This window comes from Monopterus albus, unplaced genomic scaffold, assembly GCF_001952655.1.
Source record: "Monopterus albus unplaced genomic scaffold, M_albus_1.0 scaffold5.1, whole genome shotgun sequence".
NCBI lineage: Eukaryota > Metazoa > Chordata > Actinopteri > Synbranchiformes > Synbranchidae > Monopterus > Monopterus albus.
The window spans coordinates 958,609-970,345 of NW_018127885.1; the positions used below are offsets into that span (position 1 = coordinate 958,609).

The window sequence follows — 11,737 nt, forward strand, 5'->3', positions numbered from 1 at the left end:
ACAAAGAGGTCCCACTCTGCTGCCACTAAGTCCAAGAAGCTCTTTACTCTGCCTGCAGCTGCATCATTTTCAGCCTTTATATGATCCCCAATCACAATGTCACATACTGCCTTCAGCGAGTGTCCTAACTTCAAAGCAAGAGGTGGTGTGTTATACCTGTACTTGGAGCTGGTGAACCCAGAGGCTTGTTTTGCTGTGTGGGCCACCCAAAAGGTCCACACAAGAAGAAATGTCCACACAAGAAAGGTGTTCCGTCAGGGGTTGGTTCGCACAAGTATATAAAGACAAACCCACTCATGCCACTTTGAGATTTTTTTTTGTGTGATGTTTCTTTGATGTGCATAAAGTCTCCGACCAGTGTTCCATTCTGATGTTTCAAACTACCACTATACTGTATTGTGACCCAGATAAAATGTTTCTCTCACAAATGGCTGATATAAATATAGTCATAAAACCTCACAAATAGATGGCTTAGTTATAACTTGTATCCTTGGTTGAGAGCAGAGGTCACACTAGACTTTCCCATTGTCTGTCATTGTGATGGAAAGGGTCATAAAAATTTTATCATAATTTATTTTCCATCAATAAATTTTCATTTTTTTAATTACAAGACATAATAGCATTTAATTTTGATTCATTTTCAATTCTATTTCATTTTTTTAAAATTTAATAAACGGAGCAAGCTTATGTGCAGCCACTTTTTTTTATGTCAGCACCACCTGAAGCAGATGACTTTTTCCTGCAGAGACAGCGGAGACCACTAAAACACTGCAGCCATAGTTTGTAACAAACAAATATAAACAATGCAATTTTACAAAATTAGGCAATTACCATTAAACTATGAGCACCCTTTTACAAGAAAGCAGGCTAACTGAATTGAACTCAGCTGACCTGCTGTAGCTTGGCCTGCTGCAGAAGCGACTGTCATTAGGTTTCTCATGGCCGTTATAATAATTTTGATATGAAAACTGAACTCGCTCTCTGCTGCCACACTGCAGCCTGGACTTGCCAGCTCCACTTCAGCCAAAGTTTTGAAGTCGGGTAAAATTTCTCTCGGGAAGTAATTAGATGTGGCTCTGAACATGAAATTTCCGGATCCTGAAGCACTCACTTCACCAAGATGAATCTGTCGCATGCACCCCTTCAGCACCAGAGGTGCAGCTGCACCCCTCTGTGACCTGCAGTGTTAACAGATGCAGTCCGTGGCTCTTTAACACACTGTCAGCTTCAAATGCGTTGATCTTTTTTCACTTTTTTCTTTTTTTCTTTTTTCTTTTCTTATATTGATAGATTAGCAGAGATGTTTTCCTTGTTTCATCCCTCTGTATTAATTTGCCCTAATTATAACCGCCATGTAATTTCTTTCTCAGTTTTCATGGACAAGTGTGCATCCAAGCACTCACAAAGATAAAATGGTACAAGTTTCATTTGTGCTCAATATACATATCAATATTTGAACATGCATAGTAATGAAACAAGCACAAGGGTTTATTATCTGTACATTTTTATCCAAGGGTTGCAGAACTAGCTGTATGTTAGCCCTGATTAAATATATACATGTACTGCATGTCTTCTAATAATTTGCCCACTTGATGCTTGGCTTGTGATTCAGAATCAAGCACACAAAAATATAGTCACCCTTGTCTAATTGGGGGAAAAAACCTGCTAACACCATGGAATGAGAATGGATTGAAACCGCATGGGACTGTATTTTGTACTAAAAGGTGCAAACCCCGATTCCCCAGCGTATCATAGATTCCATAGAATTAATTTGAGCCTGGCTAAGCCTTCCTTGACCACCTCTGAGTTTCCTATGTGGCCTTTTAAGAGCTGTGGTGGTGTGTAGAAATATAATAGAGTGCATGATATGAAACAGGTCTTAATTGGCTGGCAGGTTCTCTCTGGTAAGTCCCATTGATTATTAATAGGCAAGCTGCATCAAAGAGCTACTGGAACTAACATCCCAGCAGCAACCCTGTAAAGACAGAGCAACATCTACTGTACTTCAACGACTCTCTGTTGTCATAGAGAGAAAAAACATAGCTAGTGAAAGAATAATGTCAAACACAGAGGAGAAAAATTGGCGTGAAGGCTGTGTTCCTTGATGATACATTGAGTGTCCAGAGCAGCACTATTTACCTTACTTCACCAAACTGACATTATTTTCTGCTTTTTGCATGTGATTGTTAATAGAGCTATATTTATGTCTCTCTGTTCTTATCTGTAAAAGAGCATAGTACCACAAATCAGTTTTAAAAATCTCACAGCATCTCCATCGGCCAGACTAGGTGCAGAATCATTTCAGACAGAACACAGAAATAGCCATGTCTTCAAATGTATCGAGTCTTTTTTTTTTTTTTCCATAACTTTAAAATATTTTTCTTTGCCAGTTTGTCATGTTTCCAGTTCTGTCTGCAGGGGAGAAAGATTACAAAGCCACAGTGAAGGAGCTTGCCAAGCAGGATTGCTACCCTGCCAACCAAATCAAAACAAATGTTAATTTTAGAACTCATAAATGGCATAACATTATTATTATTATTACCCTACTGTGAGCCTATATCATGGTAGTGTTCACCACATATGTCAGCTGTATGGGCTGGTATTATTCATGTTGTGGGGACATAAACGTGTTTACACACTGGCTGAACGTCCTTAAGGAGACAAAGAGGAAGACCCCATAGTGTAAATCGCTACATTTTAGACAGATGACTTGGTTTAAGGTTAGGGTGAGGTTTAGGTTAAGATTAGGATTGGGGTTAGGCGAGTAGTGGTCAGGGTAAATCTTGTCTTATATATACTTGTAGGGACAGAACACTGGGAGCATACTTGGGCCCCATAACTAATTTGTTGAATTTTACAACAGTGATGGGGTGTAAGGTTAGAGCAAGTGTCAGCTTTGTTTAAGGTTAAGTGTTAGGCAAGTAGCGGTTATGGTTAAGGTTAGTCTTCTAGAAATTAATGTAAGTCTATGTACACATTCTGTAAGTGACAACTGAGAGAGAGAGAGAGAGTGTGTGTGTGTGCGAGAGAGAGAGAAAGAAGGAATGACACATCTGCTTGCTATCTCTGCTCATGTGAACTGGATAGAGACGGTGGCTTTGGGATGTGCAACTACTGTGGAGTATTGATTCCAAAAGCTTTTAGTGCATAGCTAATTTCCCATATGGGGCTTCTGAATGTGGTCCTGGGGCTCTGGATGGGTCAGGTGGTGTTTTGTCTGTGTGCGTGTGTGTGTGCGCACATGTGCATGTGCATGTCAAAGAGAGTGAATGAGATTATGTGTCTGTTCACACTTTGATTTTAAAGGAGACTACTGTAGTGAAGCATCTAATAACATAGGGTATGTGCACTCAGTAATATTTGCAGTTCTATATGCTTCGTATTTTATACTTAAAGCAAGTCTGTAGAGTAATTTCTAGAAAATAATGGTAATTATAACTTCAAATCCGTTGGTTAATATGTTTTCCCAACTCATTTAGTCTTAGACCTTACACCAGTGTTCATTGAAATACTTCAAGACTCTGATGTTCTTGATTTCCAAAGATGTTACAGCAGTGTTTTCCCTTAACAGATTCATGTATGAATCCTCAGTGACATCACAATTAAGCAGTCCAGCATAGGCTGCTGATGGTGGCATACAGCGACAAGGTAGAACAGTTACTGCTCCTGACTTATTCAACTTTTTGGCAAAGGCATTAGAAATATAACATCTGTACCAGAATTGTGTTAAGTAGTGTGACTCATACACTACCATTCACAAGTTTGGGATCACTTGAAAATGTTCTTCTTCTCTAAAGAAAAACCCATGTTTATCCATTACAAAAACCTCAATCAGAGTGAATGATAATTTTAGCTTGAAACTACTGATCTACAGAGGCCCATTATCAGCAACCATCAGTTCTGTGTTTCAATCTCGTTATTTTTACTAATCATTCTATAGGGCTAATTGTTCATTAGAAAACCCTTTTGCTAATGTGTCAGCAAAGCTGAAAACTGTTGTACTGATTAAGGGAGCAAGAAAAGTGACCCTCTTTAGGTTAGCTGACTATCTGGAGCATCAAGAGTTGTGGGTTTGTTCAAAATGGCCAGAAACAAAAAAACGTTCTTTGGAAGCATATCAGTCTTATCATTGTGCTTAGAAGTGAAGGCTATTCAATGGGAGAAATTGCAGGAAAACTTAAAATATCTTATCCTGCTGTGAACTACTCCTTTCATAGAACAGCGCAAACTGGTTCTGACCAGAACAGAAATAGGAGTGGGACGCCCCGATGCACAACTGTGCAAGAGGACAAATACCTGAGAGTCTCTAGTTTAACCCTTAAAGGTCCTTAAAGGTCTTGGGCTATTTTGACTGTTTTAAAATATTTTTGTTTTAACCTTTATATACCATGATAAACAGTGTCAGATATGCCAATGTTTGGTATTATTTTGTCAGCACAACATCACCTATATGACCTGACATTAGACATAATGTATCAATATTTTTCATCCTAAAACACAACAAATACACATTTGTATTGCAAAAATGTTATTTTTACTGTAAAAAAACAAACTTGCTCAATGAATCCTTCTAAATGTTGAAAATGTAAAAAGTTACTCTCATAAAAGCATTCTTATAAATTCAAGCTATATACTGTATAACTGTTTACAGCAAAAACAAGTTGTCAATGATTATGTCCTATTCATTTGTTATTTCCTATTCAAAGTAATTTCACGAGCTTTCATAGAACACAAGGAAATTTCCAAGTGATTCCAAACTCCTTAACTGTAGTGTATGTGTCATGCTGCCAGCATGCACCGCTGAGGTCAGTAAAGCAAAGTGGGGATGCAAACTAGTCACTAGTTAATGAAGGGTTTTTCTTTTTGATGTTTAAGTGTAAACGCTTGGCAGTTATGAAAGGGGGGTTTAGTGTCACATACTCATGGACCCATGCACAACAGCCCTGGGAAGGATTTCTGTTTGAGTGCAGCCAAAATGCAGGCTTGTGTTCTACTGTGGCCCCTCCACTCTGCACCGTGTGTGTGTGTGTGTGTGTGTGTGTGTGTAGCCGTGTTCTCAGACAGACAGACACACACCTGAAATTGGATGCAGGTTATACTTTAATTCCCGATTTCCATTTATAAATGTATCAAACAAAAATGGCCCATTTTTTTCATTTTCAATAAAATCCATTTTCTGATAAAAATCCATTGGCCGCCATGCAAATGCGTCATCAGGTGGCACGATAAACATCACGCCTCTAGTAATAGGATTCCAGCAGCTATGTGGTGGGGAGGCAGTTCGCCAGTGTTGTGCAAAAAAGTGACTGACACAAAGTCCATGGGAGCGTGCACAGCTTGTGTTGAGCCATCCACATATAATATTTACACATCGTCACACAAAATAAACTAACACATGAAAGCAGCTCAAGAGGCATGGTAAATAATGAATACCCTGTGTGCTGCTGTCACTGACCACTCAATTACAACAATAGTCCACTACAACCAGTAAAATGTATTTTTATTTCCTTGCCAAAAAAGTGATTACAGCTAATATCTTGATACTGAATTGGGGTTTCTGTCTCAGATTAAATTATAATCCAAAAAAGTACAAAGGTAAAGAAAATCAACCATCTAGTGCTTTGTACCAGTTTCATTACCTTTAAAATGCCAGTATGACCATTAAATCACAGTGTTCACCTTTTGCCAAAAAAAGAGGTAATACCTTATTCAATTGGTTTTTCTGATTCAGATTACATTTATTTCACTTTGTCTTGCACCACTTCTTACTTTGTTCCTAGTAGTAAATATGTCATCTGGTGTTTTGATTATTAAAATATGTTGCTGAGTGGTTGATAATCTTTGAAATATAAGAGTGAATTGAAGGCAATCTGAGGCAGAAAAACACTTTCAGTACTCTTAGCAATTACTTTTTGAAAAGGAGAAAACTACAGTGTACTGGTTGTATCAGCTCTGTCCCTTTAGAGGACGCACCGGGACGTACAGGTACAAAACCAACCACTTAGTCACCACAGTTAGTTTTTTTTTTTTTATTATTATTTTTTGTAAAGGTAGACCACAGTGTTTGAAAAACACTTATACAATTCTATCTGTGTTTTGCTCTTCTTGCAGTTGAACACAGAGCAGCTGCATGTAGCAAATGCTTACTGACACTGATGAGATTTACTCCTTAGGTATCAAGATTTGATACAGTTTTTCAATACTTGAAAGCACTGAAGTGATTCAGTTGGTGCCATAAAAGTATTGTAATATAAGCTAGCTTGAGGAAGTAGTCGCAGGCCAAAGCTGCCTTTTTCTCTTTTATTTCCACATACACAGAGCACAGGGCAACCGCATCACAGACAGACCAAACACAGAACACCAAGCAATCCTTGCCAACCCCACACTAAATGCATCCCATCCAGAGGGGCATTATGGGGGATCCCGCCAAGTGTCTCTCTGCCTCCCAACACTACAGTATCAAAGTTTGGTACCCAGTGATAACTGGTGGTGTACCCTCTTTCAAATTAACTACGAAAAGAAGGAAGGCAGTAAGAAAATGGAAGATAGAATGAAAGAAACAGTTTTAAGGTACAGAGGGGTAAGTGTGCCTGTGTGAATAAATGTGGCCCTAGGTGACTTCAGTTTGAGGGACCATGACACTTGCTTTATCAGGTGTAGAGGAGCATGAAGCAGACTCTGATGGGGTCTTGAACAGTTATCACATTTACTCGAGGCCACAGGCTATATGGCTGGTTTGTCAAAGCTCACTGTATGTAATGCTCTCTCCCTCTCACCCGCCCTCTCGCTGTCTCTCCCACCTTCCTTTTCTGTCATCGCTCCGCCACCCTCCCTTCTTCTGTAATGCTTCTTGGCCCACTGGCTGGCTCAAACACATCCTCTCTGACACACTCTGCTTCATGCTACCTCAGTTAACTGTTTACCTTTATCTTTCTCCCTCCCTCTGCCCCAGCCCACAATATCTAGCGTGGATGTCTTGGAGGGGAACAGGTAGGGCTAGCTGTGGGCTTGCGGTAGATTTAACTTGTACTGTGAAGGTTGTCATGTATAGCTCTGTGGCACAGACTTGTTAAACCTAGTAGATGTTTCAGATACACACATTCATTGCACTGGATCTTTGCACTCACTCCTCTGTATGGAGCTGAATTATTCATTTTGTTTTCACTGGTCTGGGGCACAAGAGATTGGGTGAGGTGGGGAGGGGTGAAAGAGATATGAGTTAAAGAGAGTAGAGGCAGTAGCTGTTAGCTGAGGCATGGGAGCTAGGCTCCTTATAATTCGAGTCCACTCTCCTAATGTTCCCAACCACTGGGAGTTAGAAAGAGAATCTGGACTGCAGTATTAACCTACAGGTTAAGTTAGCTCTGTTGCCAGCTGTCTCTAAAAAGGTATAAAATAAAAGACTACACTAGGTACATTATTATAGGTGAATTTGGTTACTATAAGGAACAATACTGAATTACCATCCAGATTTAGTCAGTGATTGGTTTTTTCCTCCTTCAGTACAGATTCAAGGTCCATTTGTTTTATTAAGTAGCTGAACTACTGCCAAGTACTGATCATTTGTTCAATTTACGCATTTTCAGTGCCATAGTGAGGAATTAAACATATATATGAAAGTGAGTGTCTGCAGTGATGACTAACATTGTAAGAATGGCTGTGACTTTTTCATTATTAATTAATTGATTGTTTTTATTCATACATTAATCAAATTAAGTGGTGGAAAATAGTAAATTTCTGACAAAACAAGTGCCATTTTCAAATTTCTAGTTTTTTTCTAACCAATAGTCTAAAGTTTCACATCATTTGTGGGAAAGCAGTTAATCATCACCTTTCAGAAACTGGAACTGGCAAATGTTTGCTGTTTTTGATAATAAGTGAAACAATTAATTGTCAAAATTGTTACAGATAAATATTCTGTCCAACAAATCCTGACAGTTGACCAGCTGCATCAGCTGTACTTAAATTACATCAACATACTCTAACTTATAAAAGAGTTAATATCTCAATTTGACATTTTAAATCTGGTTGATTTTAAAATCTTGTAAACTTTACTGGCGAAAATTGAGGTGGAATTAAAAAGGTATTCTGGATATTTATCCTGATTAGTGCTGTGCTCATGGATAAATTTTTTTCCTGACATTTGTTTATAGCCACTCCCTGTATGTAAATCTTTTCAAGTGCAGTTGCCCACACAGTTTATCTTCATGTGATGCAAGTAGGATGAAATCTGCCCAACTATCTAGGGGTATCATTGTTGCCATGTTAAGTGCCTTGGAGCATTCCCCAGTCTTAACCCTTTTTTAATCCTTAATTGGATGATCTGTTCTCGATGCATTTTGTGTACTTAGGGGATTTTAGATATCAGCAATGTGGAAATTGAAACTAGTTTGAAAATGCGTTGTATAGTAGGCTGATGGGAAGTGTTGATAATCCACTGTGCTGGTTTTTCAAGTACATGGAGACCTTTTTGGCTAGTACTGTAGGGGCACAGAATTACTTTATAAAATGTGATTATTGAGCAACACTACAAGGTTTGGGTAAGAGTTATCAATTTTCCTTGCTCTAAAGACCTGGCAGGCTGAAGGTGTATACAAATAGTGAGCTTCTAAATCCTCTAATGTACCATGCTACCGACCATGCTCTTTTCACCAGTGCTAATGGGCTTACATACTGTAAAGTGTCCAGTGGCCGAGCACCCACATGCAAGACTCTGAGAAATGTACACAATTCACCTTCTGCTGGGTGAATACAACATGTATCCCACAGGTTTCAATGAGAAGAAAGTATATGAATTAGAAATATTTCCTTTAATTGTACAATTGGTTTACCTTTGTGAGATAAATATTTTTCTGAATAATTTGGGCTTATCTCAGCTGAAAGCAGCACATTAGCACAATGGTATCCACTCCGAGACTTGTTGGTTGAGGCCACAAGGTCCCTGAGCATATAGAATAACAGCAGGATTTTCTGTTAAAGTCTTTCATTTGGGAAGCTCTCTACAGGAATCTAATGTCTTGATATAACAAGGTGATATCATCACAGGAAATCCAATAAGACACTGAAACTTTACCAGAAGAGCCACATTGGCTGAAACTCTACCCTTTTTCTATGTCTGTTGTCTCTCTCTCCAGTCAAACAATACCATTTATTAACTCCTAACATATATTTAGCATAGCTGTTATTTTGTTTGTATTTTACAGTCTTGATATCAAGAGCTCCTCTTGGCCAACTTTTATAACACTATCAGGATGTATGATGTTTGGTGCAGCCTAACACTTCAGCACCTTTATCTTAAGTTTATAAAATACAAATACTGTATGTATGTGAAGTTTATGAGGACTCTGTCTTCATAAATCACCCACGCAGTAGAAGAATGTTGGCATCTGATTAGTCTGTGTCAGCCTCTGTTTTTGTGGGTGTCCCATGGCATATGTTTGTGTGCTTTCAGTCTGTGTGTATATCTGCATGTGTGTGTCAGCTGAAGTCCCACGTTATGTTGTCTGACAGCAGCTTTGGTGTGTTCATCGCTGCTATTCTTCTTGAAGCGCTTGTTTTAATTTTCACTCAGTAGGAAAATGCTGTCCTGTCAACTTGGACACTGATGGCACTGTCAACACAATGGAGCACAGCACTGACTTAAACTCACAATTAATAATTTATAGAATTGCCACAAATATTTTTTGGCACATTTTCCTCACATGAAAAGTTCACTTGTTCAGACTGTAGGCTGTGTAAAAGGCAATATTCAAGCTTTCCACAGTTATATTGAATTCTGAATTCAATTGAGTGTGACAGTTGAACTTAACCTAATGCCAAAAGCTTAAGCATTGTGGCTTGTCAAAAAAAAATCCTTCTGCATAAAATGTGACAGTCACAGTGTGTGAGATCACGTTATCATGTTTTAGATCACATTTACATTGAAATCAGGATCAGATTTCTCAGGGCCTATACAGTAAATGAAAACAGCAGTGAGAAGAACTCTCATGAAGACCTCACTGGATTCAAGGCTGACTGCTGTCTCTGTGTCACTGTGTTTACCATGGGACACATCTGATCAGTGACACTTCCCACACATAGATAAAGTGAAGCATGAAGGCCAAAACCTGCTCAACACTGATCTGAGCAAACAGTGGCCCCCTCCCCACCCCGTGCTGTCCTGACGTCACCACAGTGTCAGTACATTATAGCCAGATCAACAGTATGTGACAGCAACAGTGTCACGCTAACATTGCAGCATGAATTCGCAGAGTTGGTATTCATGTGTTAATGGACATCTGAAGTGTTGTCAGTTGGTAAATTAAGCTTATTCAAAAACTGTGAAATTTCACCCTAAAGTGGTGATATTTGTCAGCAGTCATGTAAATTAGGTAATAATGTTGCTATTAACACTATTCAAATACATTTACAGTTAATACAGTACAATGCAAATGTCTTTCTCTCCATCCATCCATTATTTGCCTTCAGATTTTGTTTTATCTATTTTGTTCTTGTTAAAGACCGAATATGCCTTTTATGTTTAATTGCATTAGGATAATTTGTGGAGATTACAGATTAAAGAGAAATGATTTTACATCATTCTATGAATGTAATTAGTTCAGTCCTGCTTTATCTCTGCATCTCTTCTCAGTTTTATTTCCAAATTTCCTTGGTACTTATGTTTTCTTTGTGTTTTTACTCCCCCTGTGTTTTAATCGCCTGTTACCCCCTCCTCTTTGCCCATTCCCTCTCTGCCACCCTCCTTCCCTCCCTTTTTCTCCATTCCTCTTCTCTCCCCCAGGCGCATGATGCACGCAGCAAGCAGTGTATGTGTGTAGTGTGAGTGAAAGCCATTGGTGTGTGTGCCTGCTTGTGCGTGTGTGAGGAAAGAGAGAGAGACATAGACTGAGCCTCTAACACGGAGCATGCCTCTGCGTCCGGCAGCCGGCAAACATGAGCCACCCAGCCCTCCACGGCAGGACCAGCAACAGCAGCAGCACACACACTCACACACATTCACACACCCTTACACACACACTGCAAACGGCAGCCAGGGGGCCAGTACTGACAGCAGCAGCTCCCGGGAAGAGGACAGTGGCGTTCCTGTTCCTATTGGTGTTCTGGCTTTCCATCCCGGTGCAGTCCGGAGCCACAGTGCAACAGCACCCATGGAGGAGCCGACAGGCAACACTGTGGTCATCCGCATTGGAATCCCAGACCTACAACAGACGGTAAGAGCTCGTTCTATAGCCACTGCTGGTGGAAGGATGAAAGAGAGGGGAGCTGTCTCTACCCCCTCCTCTCTGACTGGGTGCTTTCTACTTCTGTTTACTTTATAGATTTAAATCTTAAGCTTCCACTCCTTTTCTCATTCTTTACCATCCTTTCTTCATCCTATCCCTCTTATTTCCCTTTCCCTCTCTTTCCATTTTTGCTATGCACATGTAGCAGCTGTATTTGCTTGCTTGCTTCTGGGGGGCTCCACTCCCACTGCCTGTTTCACCGATGTCTCGTTAATAAATCTACCTCTTCATTAACTGGGCTTCAGCTGACTTTGACAACTGGCCACTTAGGGTGAGAGCAGGAGAGAGGAGAGAGGGAGGGAAAAGGAAAGAGAAAAGCCATCAGGGATAAAGAAAACTATAACAGACACTGTAAATCCACAGGAAGATACAAAGTAGAACATCAAGATTGTTAAACCTAGACTGTGAAACTTTACCTCATCTTCTGTTCTCTCTCTCTCTCTCCCTTCCTCTCC

At 39.7% G+C, this 11,737-nt stretch overlaps 1 protein-coding gene across 8 annotated transcripts in view; it reads left to right on the forward strand.

Moving 5' to 3' along the window:
• Positions 1 to 11,737, forward strand: part of shank3a (SH3 and multiple ankyrin repeat domains 3a) — a 166,570-nt gene that overhangs the window by 25,454 nt on the left and 129,379 nt on the right. For all 8 annotated transcript variants that reach the window (XR_002275821.1, XR_002275822.1, XM_020611874.1 and 5 more), the window contains exon 3: positions 10,781 to 11,210. Coding sequence is in view for 6 of the 8 variants with exons in the window: in XM_020611874.1 (XP_020467530.1) it covers positions 10,905 to 11,210 (306 nt within the window). In the remaining 2 variants the exon portion in view is untranslated. The remainder of the gene's footprint in view (positions 1 to 10,780; positions 11,211 to 11,737) is intronic.